We start from the raw sequence: 21194 nt of genomic DNA on the forward strand, positions 1-21194 counted from the left end.
ACAGCTCTCCTACTGAGATGGTAACCTCCACAGCACATTAGCCTCAGTCTTGCTATGGGCCCGCCCCACCCCACCCCACCCCAAACCATTCGGCTACAGTGCAAGACAATCTCTTTATAACAAATCTGATCAGGTCTCTCTCCTGCTGAAAACCTTTCAGTGACTCTTCACCACATTTAAGAGTAACAATAATATACCCCATTTATCTGTCTAGTCTGTTTTCCTCTCTAGTTTCATCTCCCACCCCTACCTCCCACCCACACTAAACCCAAGCACATCCACACTTTAGGATTCCCCAAATATGTGACGTTTTCTTTCACTGCTAACATTATTCCTATACTCTGGTATAGCAGCCCCTTGACCCTCTTCATTTAGCTAATTCCTACTTATTCCTTAGCCCTTCAAATCTGGGTTGATTCTCCTGTAATGTCTTCAACTTCTAATATGCCATATACTGTGTTATTAAAACTGTCTAGTTATTGTTTTCCCCATTTATCTGTCAATCTCTTAGAAAAAGGACCCAATTTTCTTGTTATGCTCCTATTAACATTTGGTAAACATTTGCTTAATGAACAAATCAGCTATGCACTTGTGACCAGGTCAGCTATCATCTATCTAAATATAATCATGAATTTATAATGCACAAATTAAATAAAAGGAAAGTAAATAAATTGCCTTTTCAGCTTTTTAGTGGTATTTTCCTATTTTCTCTTATAGAAGGTTTCAGGCTTCAGGTAGAGTCAGCTAACAGCTCTTTCATTTGCACTGGCAAAAAGTCAACTTCCTCTTTGTACTTGGCCAAAACATTTTAATTTCTCTCACCCACAAAAGGAAGATAAAAAAATCATAAATGTAAGCACAGAAGAAATAATTTCAATGAAAATCATTATATGTAACCACAACCTCTAAGAGTTGCAAAATACATAGCAATTCTATTTTTTTGTTACCTAAGATGACCAAAGAGTGTAAATACATTAAAATTTCATTTGATGGAGAAAAAAGTGTATGCTTTTTGTGTATGCTTTGTTAAAAAAGTAACAAATGAGAAGTTAACAGGAAGAAAAATGAGGCAATAAGTTATATAAACATAATTAGTAAACTAGTACTTGCTCTGTCTTATTAAAAAAAAAAAACCTATGCTAAATACATGTACTTTATTTACCCTTACATTTCTTACTAAGAGAGCAAAGTAAGGTAAAAATTTTCTGAGTAGGATACACCTACACATTATTTCTGAAGCCATAACTCCAAACTGTGACAAAGAACTAAAACACATCCTAAAAGTCATATATAAACAGAACATATTTGTCTTGATCATTCTCTCCTCTGAGTATACTGGGGTTCTTAAAAAAATACAGTTGGGGATAAGGTAAGCAGGTGGGGGGAGGTGCTCTGCACTTAGAAACAGTGTACAAATTGAACTTAGGCCAATTTCTGTGACTATAAACTCTGTAGGAAATTGGACTATATTGTTCACTTTATTAGAGCTCTATTATTATGAAAATATGAAAACAAAAACACCTTTAGTCTTGACAGACTTTAAAAGAATAGTTTACCCTCTCTCTGTGAAGTGGAAAATGAATTCTCAAAGTGCCAAACCTTGAGAGAAAAGTAGGATGTTATAATATGTATGGTTTTTGCTGGTTGCTTTTTCTAACAGAGGCTGCATAATGTAACAGACATTAAGAGGGATCTCAACTAAGTAGCATATTCAAATCCTAATAAAAAATTCAGTAATAGTGTTTCTTTATTAGTAAGATAGAGCTATTAAAAATAGGTACTGCACAGGGTCACCGTAAAGGTAAAATAACATAAATGTCTGAGCTCTGTGAACAGCCATTATGAACTTTACATGCATGTTTTTTGGTAGAGAATTTAGAAGTTTGAAGTGACACTTTTTTTCTTGTTGAAGTAAGAAGGAAAGAATTTTGAAGAATAATTTTTTCCAGGTATCCAACAGAAAAATAAAGAGCTTTAGTTAAATGAAACTCAGTTATCCTCTATCTATAGTGAATCATTGATTAATACATTTATACAGAAGTCAAGTTTACTTTGAAAAACATTATACTGTCTATGTTATGTGAGTAGGAAATATGTTAACATAAGAAAAACAATGAAAAAGGTACTCTAGGTGCACAAATTCTATTCACTACACCAAGCATCTTCAATAATTACTTTAGGATTCAATACATTATAACTCCATTTTTGCAGGATCCAATAGAAATTATAGCATGTAGTACAAAGTTATTCTTATTTTAATGGTCTTACTTTCACATTTCTAACAACACCACTTTGTGATACTATTTTTGACCAAAGTGATAATTATAATAACATCCCAAATATTTATACAATTTTTCATCTAAGAAATAAAATACTCCTGGTGAAACACACTCAAGGTTTCATAAACTTCCCATTTTCTATATAAAATAGAACATCTCAAAACACAAAAATATAAGGTACAGAAACATGGGGCAACATTCCCCCTAAAAATACACAAGGACAATTTCTAAGTTCTGTATATTTTATATTAACTGCTTAATCAAAAATTATGTGTTTGTTGTACAGAAGTAAGGAACACACATAGCCAGGGTTCAGTTATAATACCACACTATTTTTATAAAAATACACTGGCTTCCTAAGGTACCAATTAGAAAGATTTCTGCCACAGCGAAGGGTGGGACCAAATATGTTATTATTCTCCTCTACAACAGGAAAAATCTCACACTATCAAAGAAAATATACCTTTACATTTTCCTTCCCTCATAAAACAGTAGTAGAAACTGACAGCTTTTTATAGTTCTACCAATTGGCTCTTCTTTAACCTCTTCTCTAATTTATGAATCTTACTGCCTGGCAATAAGCCACTAGTTAACCATTAAAATGATAATGATGGTATAAAAAGCTAATAGACTTAGGATTATCTGAAAAGTTGATTTCTCCCTGAAAGGTGAACAAGGACAAAAACTATTCTTTCAGCAACAGACCAATTCTCTGACTTCATCTGATGTATATGATGCTTCTCAAGGCTTAGGTTTTTAAAAAAAGCAAGTGAGAATAGGTAGAACAAATACATTGCAAAGATGGCAAAGAACACTAACTGGCCCAAAAGATCACTGACAAAAGAATAAACTTCCATTGGTAGTATAAAGGCCTTAAAAATCAGAATTAGGCCATCTTTCGGTAAAACTGACAACCACCAAACAGATTCTGCTAAGACAAAGGCAAAGGTTTACTAGGTTATTTAAAAGGCATTTTTGATAACAGAACTTATCACCTGAATCTAGGGAGGTATAAATTTAAACCAAAGATTAATTTAAAAATTCAGTTTTCTGTGAAGATAAACACTTACTTTACTATAATTTTAACAAATAGCTACTGAATCCTGACTTCTAAAAAGGTTATAGCATTAAGTTGTAACATCTGTATCAAAATGAAACAGGAGTAATCCATAAACCAACAATTTCACTTCTATAAATCTACTCTGTGGAGATCTCTACAAGCCTTAAAAAATGTATGTCTGAAGTTATTATAGGTTGGAAATAACCCAAATTAAAACTAACAGATGGTTATGTAAAATATACAATGCATATATGGAAGCACTAAGAACAGTATCAGCAATACATATTTACGAACACTGAAAGGGAATTTTTTACCTTGATATTGAGCAAAACTAGCATCTGTCGTTTGACAGGTACAATGTGACAGCATTTAAGAAAAACTCCATTACCTACAGGTATATATCACATAGAGAGATGGTCTGATAAGCCAGTGTGAATAAACGAGTGTAAGATATGGTGGGTACATTTCCTTTGTAGTTTTATACACTTCTTGTATGTGTTTAATGAACATTTATCATTTAGAAAAAATACAAAAAGCTATTTAAAAAAAGATTGTTAGAGGCAAGGTCAAGAGAAATGAACTAAGTATAATACCTTAAACGGTTGGTGTAGGTATCAACACAGGTCTTCATTTTGGCTAATAATGTACCAACAGAAGTTTGACACTCTGACTGTTCTTCCTCTTCACCATTCTCTGTAGAAAGAGGCAACAATAGGGGCACCATGGATGTACACGAAGCAATCGCCCGGAGCAATTCCAGGAGAGCTCGATAGAGTGGAACATGTCTTGCCATGTCAAGAACTGTAAGGAAGAGGGGGAAAGCATAAAATGAGAACATGTGTAGTGTAAGAGTAAGTCCACGGCAATGCAGCTTCTACTTGGATCTTAAGATTAATTGGCTTGTTGGTAAGTGGACTAATGCAGATGTTTATGAAGCATTAATGTGCAAAGTATAATAAAAGAAACTTCTAGGTAACAAAAAAGTAAATAAGGCATAGAGTTGGGAAGACAAGAAATGTAACAAAGTAATTATCTCATTACATTACATATAAAAATGATTAAATAGCCCAGATAATACATTACAGCAGCAAATATATTAATTAGTATGAAGTAAAAATATATTTTTAAAATTAAATAAAATAAAAAAGCCACTGTATCTTAGGTAAAACACAATTATATCAAAGAGTTTATCAAAAGCCTTTTTAATTTGTTCTGTGGCTTTCTTACAACTGGAAGTTACTTTTGTAAATCATATGAGATAAGGACCTAACAACTTTTCTCCAATACCTTTGAACATTTTTTCCAATAACTTCTGAATAAAGTTATTCCATAAATATTTGTTAGTATAGTTAGTTATTCCATAAATATTCACTGAAAACCTCCTGCTGGACAGGCTGGGAATACAGCAGTGAAGAAAACAAAATTCCTGTCCTCAACTAGCTTATATTCTAGGTAGAAAAGGACAAATGAGTAAAATTTCAGACACCAGTAAGTACTCTGAATGCTACAGGAAAGACAGAACAGGGAAGGAGAACTGGGGGAGTACTTGTGGGAGGCAGAAGTGCCTCACTGCCTGCAGAGCTATCCCCTCAGGAGAGCATAGGGGATGAGCATCACTTAGGAATACTGGACCCTACGTGGCAACTGTTTTAAAAGCACAAAGGGCTTTAACAACTTTAGTTCTGATAGTCTGATGACAAACAGTGAGGCTGTTCAAATTTAAAGGTGGTAGGTATGGGAGGGGGTGCGGGGGTGATCCAGTGATGATGCACTTGACAGGAGTAGGGAAGTACGACCGCCCATCCTTTCCTTAGATATTTGCAATTTTGCCCTCCATCTTAATCACATATAAATTCTCCACACGTACTTGGTTATGTTTAATGCCTCTTTTCCAACCCATGATTCAATGTTACTACTTACTAAAATTTTATAGTATAACAGTACACAATGGAGTTTTCAGGAAAATACAAAGGTATCAATTGATAGGCATAAAACACAATATTAATACTTGTGAGGATAGAGGAAGGCTTGACTTATACAACAGGTAGATATGCAAATTGATATCCAATTTGGCATTATTTAAAATGCCCATATGCTATGACATAGCAATATCACTTGGTACTATATGCCTGTACACAAAGATGAGCAATATAATACTATTTTCAATACTGAAAGTTGGAAATGATTTAAGAGCAATAAATTAAAGGGCATAGCACAATAACATATCTAAATGATTCTATCCTGAGTAGCACTTAAAAAGAACAAAGTAGATCTATATCCTACATCTATATAGGATGCAAAAAAAATGTATGATGACATATAAACAGAGTCAAGAAGAATTCTTTTTAAGGCTCGGGAAATCTGAAGGAATACTTAGAGGAAAAAGTTGAATTTCTAAACATTATTTTTACATAGATGAGTAACATCTCAAACTGATTATCCTAACAAGTAGTAAAACATTTCTGATGAGTTTCTTCTGAACATTTCTCTCCTCCACTCCTTCACAAGGCATATTACTTTGGAATATATACGCCTAACCCTTTTCTATATGAGGACATTTCTGTATGTGTATTATTCCTTGGAGAGGCATTATTATCCCCCCAGTATGTGTAAGAAACTAAGATTCAGTAAGCTGCACCAGCAGCCAAGTAGAAGATGGAAAGACCAATACCGACACCTACATACACCTATCTAACTCCGGAGCTTTTTCATTGTACCGTGATGCTTCCTGAGCTGTCAATATGGTAAACACTCACCACATATGGCTATTTTAATTTAACTAAAATGTAAAACGACAACCCCTGAAACATCGAGACGGTACAACAAAAATATTTTTTAAGAAACAAAAGGCTTACAAACTAGGAAGAAATAAAATGGTCTTTAATGTACACAGCATGATTACCTACATGGAAATCGTAATAAGTGAGTTTCATAAGATAGAAGGAAATAAGGCGAATGAATAAGAAATCAACTGTGTATAAACTAGTAACATAGGAAAATAACATTTTTAAAAATAATATATTCACAATAGCTAACGATGAAATCGGGATAAATCTGACATAACTCCAAGAGCATAAAAGCACTGCTGAGAAAGGAAATCTAAACAAATAGATACACAATGTCGACAGAGTGTAAGACTCAATATTGTTAATAAGTTAATTCTCTCCTAACTGATGTATACTAGATTGAATGCAATTCCAGTAAAATTCCCAACAGGCTTTTTGTCCAGGGAGGGCAGGGCCAGAAACTGATAAGATGACTCTAATTTATATATAGAAAAACAAAGGACCTAGAAAGTTGAAAGAGCAAGATAACTCTATAGATACTAACTAACAGCTATGTAGTTGGGACAAAGAACAAGAAAAAGAAACAGAAAAATTTACAATACTTTGACTAATAAAATTCCTAATAGCAGAACTCTTATGGGTAAAAGCAAAACAAAAACACTTCATGAATCATGCAAAGCCTGTTTGGCTTAATAATTATGAGTGACAAAAATATTTCCATCTAGAATCTCTATTCATTCCAGCCCACATAAAAGTTGTGTGGGCTTAGCTATATAAACTTCAATGTCCCCATATCAACCTTTCTCTCTTTTCTCCATTTTTGATAGAAATAGTTATTCTATTTAGGTCCCAAATATTTTCATACTCTTGTCTTCTATTAACAATCCATCTGCTCATTATTTTAGCTATACTTATGCACAGATATTAAATGTTACTGATTACTATTTCTGGATGGTAGTACATGAGGTAAGTTATTTTAAAATTTATTTTTATTTTCTAATTTAAGCTTTTAGGCATTGCTTAAGTTACCTATATCATGCATAAATGACACCTTAGAATTTGCTTTAAAATAGTCTACTATGTGTATGTATACACGTGTTTGGGAAGAACAGTGTAAAAATATAAGTGAAAAGCATGGTCATGTGCTTATCACTGATGAAGCTAGGTGATGGGGCTTTTATGTCTTCAGTCTTCATAGTGGTACTATCATAAGTTTTCTGTCTTTTGAACTTTTCCGTAATACAAGATTTTATTGAATTGTCATGGTTACAAAAGACAAAAAGCCTAATGCTCCAGAAAGAAGATAAATGACATGCTAAATGTAAATGTGACCCTGGATTAAATTTTGGACAAAAAGCAATTTTTTTCTTTGCAATAGAGGACATATTGGGTTAACAGATGAAATATGAATGGTATCTAAAATTTATACAGAAAGGTAAAATACTCATAATATCCAACATATATTGAAGGACAAAGAGAAATGATTGTACAACCAGACTTGAAGACTTGTGCTAATGCTACAATAATCAGACAATGTCGTATTAAAGACAGATCAATGGGATAAAAAAGATAATAAAAATCTGTACATGAAGGTTTATAACAGCTTTATGCATAACTGCCAAAAACAAGAAGCAAGATATCCTTCAAAGGTGAGTTGTATAGACACACCATGGAATATTATTTCATGACAAAAAAGAAATGAGCTATCAAGCCATGAAGACATTTGAAGGAAACTTAAATGCATATTGCTTAGTGAAAGAAGCCCATTTGAAAAGGATATGTACTATATAATTCCAAATATATGACATCCGGAAAAGGAAAAACTATGGAGTAAAAACATCAGTGATTATGGAGGCAGAGCCAAGATGGCGGCGTGAGTAGGACAATGGGAATCTCCTCCCAAAAATTATATATTTTTGAAAATACAACAAATACAACTAATCCTAAAAGAGAAACCAGAAGACACAGGAGAACAGCCAGACTACATCCACAACTGCGAGAACCCAGTGCCTGGTGAAAGGGGTAAGATACAAGCCCCAGCCTGGCAGGACACAAGTGCCCCTCACCCCAGCTCCTGGTGGGAGAAGAGGAGTTGGAGCAGGGAGGGAGAGGGAGCCCAGGACTGCTAATCACCCAGCCCTAGCCATCTGAACCAGAGCACAGACACAGTGCATGCGTGGGGTGCTGGAAACTAGGGAAACAGGGCAGCGACATCTTTGAGCAGGTCCCGAAGCCAGCATGCCTGTGACAAAGAAAAGCTAGTGCTTTTTGAAAGTCTTAAAGGGACAGGGATGCCACGGCTGGAAGGAAGCATCCTGGGTCACAGTCCAGCAGCTGAAAATTCCAGGGAACTCTGGACGCACTAACCCCCTCAGCAACAGAGGTAAACAGCCAAACAGCCCCCCGTCCATTACCCCTCTGGGGTCCCGCCATAGCAGAGCAGCAGCCTGAGGCTGGCCATGCCCACAGCAAGGGAGCTTCCTCCATACCGGCCGGGCAAGATACAGAGACCCACGCTATACACAACTGCCCAACATGAGCCACTAGGGGTCGCAGTTGTCCCAGTAAAGAAAGGCCAGGAGCAAGTGGAAAGCCTTGGCCCTCCCAGCTGACAGAAAGTCAATAGCTCACCATTGCACCTATCAAAATGAAAAGGCAAAAAAACTTGATCCAGACAAGACTAACCCAGACAGCTTCGACATCTTCTACATCTTCCCCTGAGAAGGAACCTGGGGAGATAGATTTAACCAGTCTTCCTGAAAAAGAATTCAAAACAAAAGTCATAACCATGCTGATAGACTTGCAGAGAAATACGCAAGAACTAAGAAGGGAGAATACAGAAATAAAACAAGCTCTGGAAGGACTTCAAAACAGAATGGACGAGATGCAAGAGACCATTAATGGACTAGAAAACAGAGAAAAGGAACTCAGAGAAGCTGATGCAGAGAGAGATAAAAGGATCTCCAGGAATGAAAGAATTTTAAGAGAACTGAGTGACCCATCGAAATGGAACAATATCCGCATTATAGGGGTACCAGAAGAAGAAGAGAGAGAAAAAGGGATAGAAAGTGTCTTTGAAGAAATAATTGTTGAGAACGTCCCCAAACTGGGGGAGGAAATAGTTGCTCAGACGATGGAGGCACACAGAACTCCCAACAGAAGGGAACCAAAGAGGACAACACCAAGACACATAATAATTAAAATGGCAAAGATCAAGGACAAGGAGAGAGTATTAAAAGCAGCCAGAGAGAGAAAAAAGGTCACATACAAAGGAAAACCAATCAGGCTATCATCAGACTTCTCAACAGAAACCTTACAGGCCAGAAGAGAATGGCATGATATATTTAATGCAATGAAACAGAAGGGCCTTGAACCAAGGATACTGTATCCAGCACAATTATCATTTAAATATGAAGTAGGGATTAAACAATTCCCAGACAAGCAAAAGTTGAGAGAATTTGCCTCCCACAAACCACCTCTACAGGGCATCTTACATGGACTGCTCTAGATGGGAGCACTCCTAGAAAGAGCACAGAACAAAACACCCAACATATGAAGAAGGGAGGAGGAGGAATAAGAAGGGAGTAAAATAAAGCATCATCAGACCATGTTTATAATAGCTCAATAAGCGAGTTAAGTTAGACAGTAAGATAGTAAAGAAGCTAACCTTGAACCTTTGGTAACCACAAACTTAAAGCCTGCAATGGCAGTAAGTACATACCTATCAATAATCACCCTAAATGTAAATGGACTGAATGTACCAATTAAAAGACACAGAGGAATAGAATGGATAAAAAAGCAAGACCCATCCATATGCTGCTTACAAGAGACTCACCTCAAACCCAAAGACATGCACAGACTTAAAGTAAAGGGATGGAAAAAGATATTTCATGCAAACAACAGAGAGAAAAAGATAGGTGTTGCGATACTAGTATCAGACAAAATAGACTTCAAAATAAAGAAAGTAACAAAAGATAAAGGACATTACGTAATGATAAAGGGCTCAGTCCAACAAGAAGATATAACCATTATAAATATATATGCACCCAATACAGGAGCACCAACATATGTGAAACAAATACTAACAGAATTAAAGAAGGAAATAGAATGCAATACATTCATTCTGGGAGACTTCAACACACCACTCACTCCAAAGGACAGATCCATCAGACAGAAAATAAGTAAGTACACAGAGGCACTGAACAACACACTAGAACAGATGGACCTAATAGACATCTACAGAACTCTACATCCAAAAGCAACAGGATACACATTCTTCTCAAGTGCTCATGGAACATTCTCCAGAATAGACCACATACTAGGCCACAAAAAGAGCCTCAGTAAATTCCAAAAGACTGAAATCCTACCAACCAACTTTTCAGACCACAAAGGCATAAAACTAGAAATAAACTGTACAAAGAAAGCAAAAAGGCTCACAAACACATGGAGGCTTAACAACACGCTCCTAAATAATCAACGTATCAACGACCAAATCAAAATTGAGATCCAGCAATATATGGAAACAAACGACAACAACAACACAAAGCCCCAACTACCGTGGGATACAGCAAAAGTGGTCTTAAGAGGAAAGTATATAGCAATCCAGGCATATTTAAAGAAGGAAGAACAATCCCAAATGAATGGTCTAATGTCACAATTAACAAAATTGGAAAAAGAAGAACAAATGAGGCCTAAAGTCAGTAGAAGGAGGGACATAATAAAGATCAGAGAAGAAATAAATAAAATTGAGAAGAATAAAACAATAGCAAAAATCAATGAAACCAAGAGCTGGATCTTCAAGAAAATAAACAAAATAGATAAGCCTCTTGCCAGACTTATTTAGAGGAAAGGAGAGTCAACACAAATCAACAGAATCAGAAACGAGAAAGGAAAAATCACGACGGACCCCACAGAAATACAAAAAATTATTAGAGAGTACTATGAAAACCTATATGCTAACAAGCTGGGAAACCAAGGAGAAATGGACAACTTCCTAGAAAAATACAACCTTCCAAGACCGACCCAGAAAGAAACAGAAAATCTAAACAGACCAATTACCAGCAATGAAATTGAAGCGGTAATTAAAAAACTACCAAAGAACAAAACCCCTGGGCCAGATGGATTTACCTCGGAATTTTATCAGACATACAGAGAAGACATAATACCCATTCTCCTTAAAGTTTTCCAAAAAATAGAAGAGGACGGAATACTCCCAAGCTCATTCTATCAAACCAACATCACCCTAATACCAAAACCAGGCAAAGACCCCACCAAAAAAGAAAATTACAGACCAATATCCCTGATGAACATAGATGCAAAAATACTCAATAAAATATTAGCAAACCAAATTCAAAAATACATCAAAAGGATCATACACCATGACCAAGTGGGATTCATCCCAGGGATGCAAGGATGGTACAACATTAGAAAATCCATCAACATCATCCACCACATAAACAAAAGAAAGACAAAAACCACATGATCATCTCCATAGATGCTGAAAAAGCATTTGACAAAATTCAACATCCATTCATGATAAAAACTCTCAGCAAAATGGGAATAGAGGGCAAGTACCTCAACATAATAAAGGCCATATATGATAAACCCACAGCCAACATCATACTGAACAGCGAGAATCTGAATGCTTTTCCTCTGAGATCGGGAACAAGACAGGGATGCCCACTCTCCCCACTGTTATTCAACATAGTACTGGAGGTCCTAGCCATGGCAATTAGACAAAACAGAGAAATAAAAGGAATCCAGACTGATAAAGAAGAAGTTAAACTGTCACTATTTGCAGATGACATTTTATTGTACATAAAAACCCTAAAGACTCCACTTCAAAACTACTAGAACTAATATCAGAATTCAGCAAAGTTGCAGCATACAAAATTAACACACAGAAATCTGTGGCTTTCCTATACACTAACAATAAACTAATAGAAAGAGAAAGGATGACAATTCCATTCACAATAGCATCAAAAAGAATAAAATACCTAGGAATAAACCTAACCAAGGAAGTGAAAGACCTATACCCTGAAAACTAAAAGACACTCTTAAGAGAAATTAGAGGTCACTAACAAATGGAAACTCATCCCATGCTCCTGGCTAGGAAGAATTAATATTGTCAAAATGGCCATCCTGCCCAAAGCAATATACAGATTCGATGCAATCCCTATCAAACTACCAAAAGCATTCTTCAATGAACTGGAACAAATAGTTCAAAAATTCATATGGAAACAACAAAGACCCAGAATAGCTAAAGCAATCCTGAGAAGGAAGAATAAAGTGGGGGAGATCTCACTCCCCAACTTCAAGCTCTACTACAAAGCCACAGTAATCAAGACAGTTTGGTACTGGCACAAGAACAGAGCCACAGACCAATGGAACAGAATAGAGACTCCAAACATTAACCCAAATATATATGGTCAACTAACATTCGATAAAGGGGCCATGGACATACAATGGGGAAATGACAGTCTCTTCAATAGATGGTGCTGGCAAAACTGGACAGCTACATGTAAGAGAATGAAACTGGATCACTGTCTAACCCCATACACAAAAGTAAAATCGAAATGGATCAAAGACTTGAATGTAAGTCACGAAAACCATAAAACTCTTAGAGAAAAACATAGGCAAAAATCTCTTAGACATAAACATGAGTGACCTCTTCTTGAACATAACTCCCCGGGCAAGGGAAACAAACGCAAATATGAACAAATGGGACTATATCAGGCTGAAAAGCTTCTGTACAGCAAAGGACACCATCAATAGAACAAAAAGGTATCCTACAGTATGGGAGAATATATTCATAAATGACAGATCCGATAAAGGGTTGACATCCAAAATATATAAAGAGCTCACACACCTCAACAAACAAAAAGCAAATAATCTAATTAAAAAATGGGCAGAGGAGCTGAATAGACAGTTCTCTAAAGAAGAAATTTAGATGGCCAACAGACACATGAAAAGATGCTCCACATTGCTTGTCATCAGAGAAATGCAAATTAAAACCACAATGAGACATCACCTCACACCAGTAAGGATGGCTACCATCCAAAAGACAAACAACAACAAATGTTGGCGAGGTTGAAAGGGGAACGTTCCTACACTGCTGGTGGGAATGTAAATTAGTTCAACCATTGTGGAAAGCAGTATGGAGGTTCCTCAAAATGCTCAAAATAGAAATACCATTTGACCCAGGAATTCCACTTCTAGGAATTTACCCAAAGAATGCAGCACTCCAGTTTGAAAAAGACAGATGCACCCCTATATTTATTGCTGCACTATTTACAATAGCCAAAATATGGAAGCAACCTAAATGTCCATCAGTAGATGAATGGATAAAGAAGATGTGGTACATATACACAATGGAATATTACGCAGCCATAAGAATAAAACAGATCCTACCATTCACAACAACATGGATGGAGCTAGAGGGTATTATGCTCAGTTAAATAAGCCAGGCGGAGAAAGACAAGTACCAAATGATTTCACTCATATGTGGAGTATAAGAACAAAAGAAAACTGAAGGAACAAAACAGCAGCAGAAGCACAGAACCCAAGAATGGACTAACAGTTACCAAAGGGAAAGAGACTGGGGAGGATGGGTGGGAAGGGAGGGATAAGGGCGGGAAAAAAAAAAGAAAGGGGGCATTACGATTAGCATGTATAGTGTAGAGGGGGCACGGGGAGGGCTGTGCAACACAGAGAAGACAAGTAGTGATTTTACAGCATCTTACTATGTTGATGGACAGTGAGTGTGAATGGGGATGTGGGGGGGACTTGGTGAAGGGGGTAGCCTAGTAAACATAATGTCCTTCATGTAATTGTAGATTAATGATACCAAAATAAAAATTTAAAGAAAAACACATCACTGATTAACAGAGGTTTCAGGGATGGAGAGAGGGATGGTGGGATGAATAGCTAGAACATCGGGAATTTCTTAAGGCAGTGAAACTATTCTGTATGATACTGTATTGGTGGAATGCATGAAACTATGCACTTGTTAAAACCCATAGACCTCTACAACACTAAGAGTGAACCAACATGAACTACTGACTTTAGTTAAAATAAGTTTCTCACTATTACTTCACCAACTGTAATCTATAATGCACTAATGCAAGATGTGAAGGACAGGATACTATGAGTGGAGAGGGGGAAGGTATATGGGAAATCCCTGTTAAATCTGCTCAATCTCCTATAAACCTAAAACTATTTTAAAAAACATAAAGTCTGCTTGAAGTACATAAAATTCTAGTATCTCAGATAAGATTATACAAGAATATAAGTAATCCAACGCATGTTTATTTTTAAAAGTTATTAAATGGTTATGAAGTTATCAAGAACAATAAGAAAAACCACAAAATGAGAGGTTACCTCTCCATTTTAAAAATAAAGCCAAGGACAGCCCAGCATGCTAAAACAATACAGAAGAGAGGGGAAAGAAGACATGACAAATTTGCAAACTCATGTATGTTGGTAATTTAAATCTGGAGATAAATAAGCATACAGAAAATAAGAGAGTTCCCCTAAAATAAATGAAACATGGTATTTCCTTTTATTGAAAAGTATTTTCCTTTTATAAATTGGTATTTATTTTCCTCATTGAAGTTGGTAATGTGCAGAGCCAATTGGTAATCATAAATTATGGAAACAGACTTTCTTTTTGTATCAGGGAGGATAGAAGCAAAACTATGGAGACAGGGCAATAAGCAATTGACAATGAGAGTGAGAACAGTCCAAACAGTCTGAGACATAAAATTGTGTATTTGATTTTAAAGAACTTTAAATAAATTTCATTATCATGTCATTTCTTATGATATGCATTTAAAACAAAATATCATTTTTCTATGTTTGCATTTTTCTTTACAACAACCATTACATACATAAACACATTTGCATATTTTAATGTCAAACTCTATGAGGTATTAATGCATCTGGCAATCTATGTTTATGTCTGGAACTTTGAACATGGTTTATAATCTTTGATTATTTATTTTTAAAAATAATTTACTTTTCAATATCCCTAGAGAGGGGAAAAGACCAACTTTTTCAAACTTTAATTCCTTTAATCCTATTATTTGTCATGAAGAGCTTCATCAGAAGACCTTTCTGTGTCTTTAAATTTAGCTTTTTGTAGGGCACACTTCATTATTACTACAAGATTAAATGTCACCAGCCTGACAAAGAACAGAGGCACAACAATGTTATGCAACACCGTGTCTGCAGGGGTAGCCTGCATCTCCTTCCTTACTCAGCAAGGGCCAAGCACATGTTCAATGTTACTGGTACTACAGTACAAGCAAAGTCATTATCCTTTTGATCCTTAGATGGGCCAGGTTGCTGCATTATGCAATCCTTGAAAAATACCTTGGAATTATCATCAAGAACTACAGACGTAGGTCTGTGCCATTACTATAATTATTCCAGTAAAATTTCTAATTTCAAAGTAGTAACTAGTACTAAGTAGAGGAATAAAATTATCATTTTCTGTATTTGAAACTACAGCATTTCAGTGGGCAAAAAGATGTCCACATGGCTGAAAAGAAACAGAATAGTTTAAAGATTCATCTGAGAAAATTCATAAGAAATAACCACAAACATCAGCATTTTTTCATGAAGCACATGATTCAGCATGTGTAAAAAACAAAAGTAATTCTAAGACAAAAATAGAACTCATTTACCATTTGACTTATTACCAACAAAGTCTATCAATTTAAGCCAAATAGTTACAGTGAAATTTAACATAGATTACTAATGGAGAAGACCCATCCCTTCGGGAGAACTGAAGACATCTGCCAAATTTAATTTGAACCCTACCCAGGTTTTGTTTACTTCTTTTTCTCTGAGTGTAAAGAGAAGCCCTCCATGAAGGGAAAAGGTTTGTTCATCCCTATTGAGGACAGAAGCAGGATACATGCTAACACTCTATTCCTGACAGAATACTGGGAAAGGAACATTTCTTTTAATTACTTTAAACCTCTGACATTTAATAATAACTTCATTATACCTTTTTAAAATTGTTTTTGTTTATATCTATACCAGACTCCAATACCCTTAAAAATATATTTTCAGAAGATTAGGACACACATCAGGGTAAGTTTCTTGCTCTAAGTGCAGCAATGAATGTGGACAATAAAGATTTCCTGCCAGAAAACATTAAAAATCTAGGTAATACAAATGAGACACAAATGCCACATTTTTCTGAAAGTGCAAATTGAATATATATTATTTACTATCAAATTGGAATTCAAATTTGTTTTCTTTGAGCCCCTAATGATCTACCTAACATAGGGAAGGGAAATTTAGTCAATATAAGAAAGATGCCTAACACATATACAGGCAAATAAAATTTTAGTCAGCATTAATGAACACTCAATGTTTTCCTTTGGAATAATATTTAATACCTCAAAGGAAACGCATGCCTTATAGTGATTTTATGGTAACTATAAGATTACACAGAAAATAAACACTACATAGAAAAAAGTATTGTTTTTTTCTGATGAATCTTTGCCATGTGTTGACTTCATTAATTTAATGAATTTCAGTAATAAAAAATAAGAGAGGCTCAATTATGAAGCCTTAGGTTGGGGAAAGAGGGAGAGATGGCAGCATAAGAAGTGAGACAGACAATTCCTCCCAAACCAACATATAACATGAAAATACAGCAAATACAAATAATCCTGAAAGCATGACTCAAAGACTGCAGAACAGACTGCCTACATCTGGGGAAAAGAGAAGACCCAACAGAAAAGGGTAAAGTAGCAAAGCTGGGATCCAGTGGAACACAACCCCTCCCCACCAACCCAGCTCAAAGGAAGGAGAAAGAGAAACTGAGCGGGGAGGGAGTAGAAGCCCAGGACTGCTAAATACCTGCCCCTGGAGATCTGCCATGGGAGCACAAACCCACATTCCATGGTGCTCTGGAGATTAGAGGGGTTGGAAGGCAAAGACAGGCAGAATACTTGGAGAGACTCAGATTCCAGCTGCTTCTGGAGAACAGGCACCCAAACCACCTGCTCTGGGACAAATGAAAGGGGGGAACTTTGAAAGAACTTCCAACAGCAAGAGGGGTGTTAAAAAGACAAGGATTAAACAGACCTTCCTGCTCAGGAGAAAGGACAGGTGGACAAAATTGTCCCAGCAGACAAAGACCAGCAGGTTGGGATATTTCAGGAGCTTCAGGTGCTCCATTCCCCTTGCCAGTGCTGAGGCACCCCTGACTGCTAAACGAAGCCTGCCACTCCTTCCTCTTGGCATGCACCAGTCTGCTCACCTTCTACCCCCACCAGAGTATCAAGCCAGCCAGAGGGTGACCCTGCATACAGCAGCTACAGGGGCATAATGCAGAGGCTCCTCCATGAGAACTGGGCCCACTGGCCCAGGCAGTGGAGGCAGGCACAACAGCCAGGAAGCAGGAAAGAGATCTCTTCCAAGGAGGTGCAAGCATTAAACACCAGTGACCCCACCATCACTAAAGGTGCTGGGAAGCTCCAGATAAAGCTTCTGGGCATGACAGGGCACTGCTTACACAAAGGTGTTATTCCATTGTAATCATCAGAATTAGAAAACTGCAATTTAGTCCAAACAAAACTTCCATGACACCAGAAATAGATCTAAGTGAAAATCAAATCACCAATCTTCTTGGTAAAGATTTCAAAATAAAAATCATAAACATGCTACAGAGCTACAGAAAAACATTCAGGATCTCAGGGAGGAATTCAAGAAAGAGATAGAAAATTTGAAAAACACAGTATCTGAAAAGAAACATACAATGGAGGAATGTAAAAGCATATTAGATGAGGTACAGGAGATGATAAATGAAATAGAAATTAGACAACAGGAAAACAAAGAAGCTGAGGCACAAAGAGCAAAAACGATCTTTAGGAATGAAAGAATAATAAGAGAACTGTGTGACAAACCCAAACAGAACAACACTCACATTGTAGGGGTACCAGAGGAAGAGAGAGAAAAAGGGATAGAAAGTGTCTTTGAGGAAGTAATTGCTGAAAACTTCCCCAATCTGGGGAAGGAAATAGTCTCTCAGGTCATGGAAGTGCACAGATCTCACAACCCAAGGGATACTATAGGAAGACAACACCAAGACATATAATAATGAAAATGGCAAAGATCAAGGACAAGGACAGAGTATTTAAAAGCAACCAGAGAGAGAAAAAATATCACCTACAAAAGAAAACCCATCAGGCTGTCATAAGATTTCTTAGAAGACACTTTACAGGCCTTAGAGAAGGGAGTGGCATGATATATTTAATGCAATGAAACAGAAGAGCCTCCAACTAAGAATATGCCACCTGGCAAGATTATGATTTAAATTTGAAGGAGGGATTAAACAATTTCCAGATAAGTAACACTTCAGGGAATTTACCTCCCACAAACTGTCTCTAGAGTGTATTTTAAAGGGACTGCTCTGGATGGAAGTGCTCCTAAGACTGACTAAGCTGTCAAGAGAGAAAATAAAAACCACAGTAAAGGAAGTAGGCAAACTAATTACTAAGCATATACAAAAATAAATCAACTACCCACAAAGTCAGTCTAGGGATACACAAAGAGTACAGAACATGACACCTAATATATAAAGAATGGAGGAGGAAGAAAAAGAAGGGAAAAAAAAATCTTCAGATAGTGTTTGAAATAGCATAATAAGTGAGTTAAGTTAGACTGTTAGGTATTAAAGAAACTATCCTTGAACCTTTGGTAACCATGACTCTAAAGCGTGCAATGGCAATAAGTACATACCTATCGATAATCACCCTAAATGTACATGGACTGAGTGTACCAATCAAAAGACACAGAGTTACAGAATGGATAAAAAAAACAAGACCCATCTATATGCCGCCTACAAGAGACTCACTTCAAACCCAAAGACATACACAGACTAAAAGTGAAGTGATGGTAAAAGATATTTCATGCAAATAACAGGGAGAAAAAAGCAGGAGTATCAGTACTTGTATCAGACAAAACAGACTTCAAAACAAAGAAACAAGAGATACAGAAGGACATTACATAGTGATAAAAGGGTCAGTCCAACAAGAGGATACAACCATTATAATTATCTATGCACCCAACATAGGAGCACCTAAATACATGAAACAAATAACAGACTTAAGGAGGAAAACAGAAGGCAATGCATTCATTTTAGGAGACTTCAACACACCACTCAATCCAAAAGACAGATCAACCAGACAGTAAATAAGTAAGGAAACAGAGGCACTAAACAACACATTAGAACAGATGGACCTAACAGACATTTACAGAACACTCCACCCAAAAGCAGCAGAATACACATTCTTTTCGGGTACACATGAAACATTTTCCAGAATAGATCATATAATAGGCCACAAAAAGAGCCTCAGTAAATTCAAAAAGACTGAAATTGTGCCAACCAGCATCTCAGTCCACAAAGGTACAAAATCAGAAATAAATTATGCAAAGAAAACAAAAAGCCCACAAATAAACGGAGGCTTAACAACATGCTCCTAAATAATCAATGGATCTATGACCAAATAAAAACAGAGATAAAGCAATACATGGAGACAAATGACAACAACTCAACAGTCCAAAATCTATGGGATACAGGGACAGACAGTTCTAAGAGGAAAGTATATAGCAATACACGCTTACCTCGAGAAAGAAGAACAATCCCAAATGAACAGTCTAAACTCACAATGAGTGAAACTAGAAAAAGAACAAATGAGGCCAAAAGGCAGTAGGACATAATAAAGATCAGAACAGAAATAAATATAATTGAGAAGAATAAAACAATAAAAAGAATCAATGAAAGAGCTGGTTGTTCGAGAAAATAAACAAAATAGATAAACCCCTAGCCAGACTTATCAAGAAAAAAAGAGAGTCTACACACATAAACAGACTCAGAAATGAGAAATGAAAAATCACTATGGACATCACAGAAATACAAAGAATTGTTAGAAAATACTATGCAAAATTATATGCTAACTAACTGGATAACCTAGAAGAAATGGACAACTTTCAAGAAAATACAACCGTCCAAGGATGACCCAGAAAGAAACAGAAAATCTGAACAGACCAATTGCCAGCAGTGAAATTGACTTGGTAATCAAAACACTACCTAAGAACAAACCCCTGGAACAGATGGCTTCTTGGCTGAATTTTATCAAATATTTAGAGAAGACCTCATACCCATCCTCCTTAAAGTTATCGAAAAAGTAGAAGAGGAGGGAATACTTCCAAAGTCCTTCTATGAGGCCAGTATCACTCTAATACCCAAACCAGGGAAAGACACCACAAAAAAGGAAAACTGCAGACAAATATCTCTGATGAACATAGATGAAAAAATATTCAACAAAATATTAGCACACCAAACTAAAAAATACATCAAAAAGATCATGCATTATGATCAAGTGGAATTTATTCCAGGGATGCAAGAATGGTACAACATTCAAAAATCCATCAACATCATCCACCACATCTACAAAATGGAGGACAAAACCATATGATCATCTCCACAGATGCTGAAAAAGCATTTGACAAAATTCAACATCCATTCATGATAAAAACTCTCAATGAAATGGGCACAGAGGGCCCAATGTTTTAGAGAGACTATATACAACAAACCTACAGCCAATATCGTATTTAACAGCAAAAGGCTGAAAGCTTTCCCTGTAAGTTCGGGAACCAGACAGGGATGCCCACTCTCCCCAATTTATTCAACATAGTTCTGGAGGTCCTAGACACGGCAATCAGACAACACAAATAAATAAAAGGCATCCAGATTGGCAAGGAAGAAGTTAAACTGTCCCTGTTTGCAGATGACATGATATCATACATAAAAAACCCCAAAGAATCCACCCCAAGATTACCAGAACTAATAACTGAATTCAGCAAGTTGCAGGATACTAAATTAATACACAGAAAACTGTTGCATTCCTATACACTTAACAATGAACTAGCAGAAAGAGAAATCAGGAAAACAATTCCATTTACAATTGTATCAAAATGAATAAAATACCTAGGAATTAACCTAACTAAGGAGGTGAAAGATTTATACCCTGAAAACTACAAGACATT

At 36.3% G+C, this 21194-nt stretch overlaps 1 protein-coding gene across 19 annotated transcripts in view; it reads right to left on the bottom strand.

The window, feature by feature from the left end:
* The window catches only part of BIRC6 (baculoviral IAP repeat containing 6), a 285292-nt gene that overhangs the window by 53983 nt on the left and 210115 nt on the right, over nt 1-21194 (bottom strand). For 17 of the 19 annotated variants that reach the window (XR_005033811.2, XR_008995886.1, XR_008995887.1 and 14 more), the window contains one exon: nt 3933-4140. Coding sequence is in view for 15 of the 19 variants with exons in the window: in XM_036931659.2 (XP_036787554.2) it covers nt 3933-4140 (208 nt within the window). In the remaining 4 variants the exon portion in view is untranslated. The remainder of the gene's footprint in view (nt 1-3932; nt 4141-21194) is intronic. The other 2 variants (XR_008995888.1, XM_057497292.1) reach the window with 1 other exon arrangement.

Source organism: Manis pentadactyla, chromosome 2 (assembly GCF_030020395.1).
Source record: "Manis pentadactyla isolate mManPen7 chromosome 2, mManPen7.hap1, whole genome shotgun sequence".
Taxonomy (NCBI): domain Eukaryota; kingdom Metazoa; phylum Chordata; class Mammalia; order Pholidota; family Manidae; genus Manis; species Manis pentadactyla.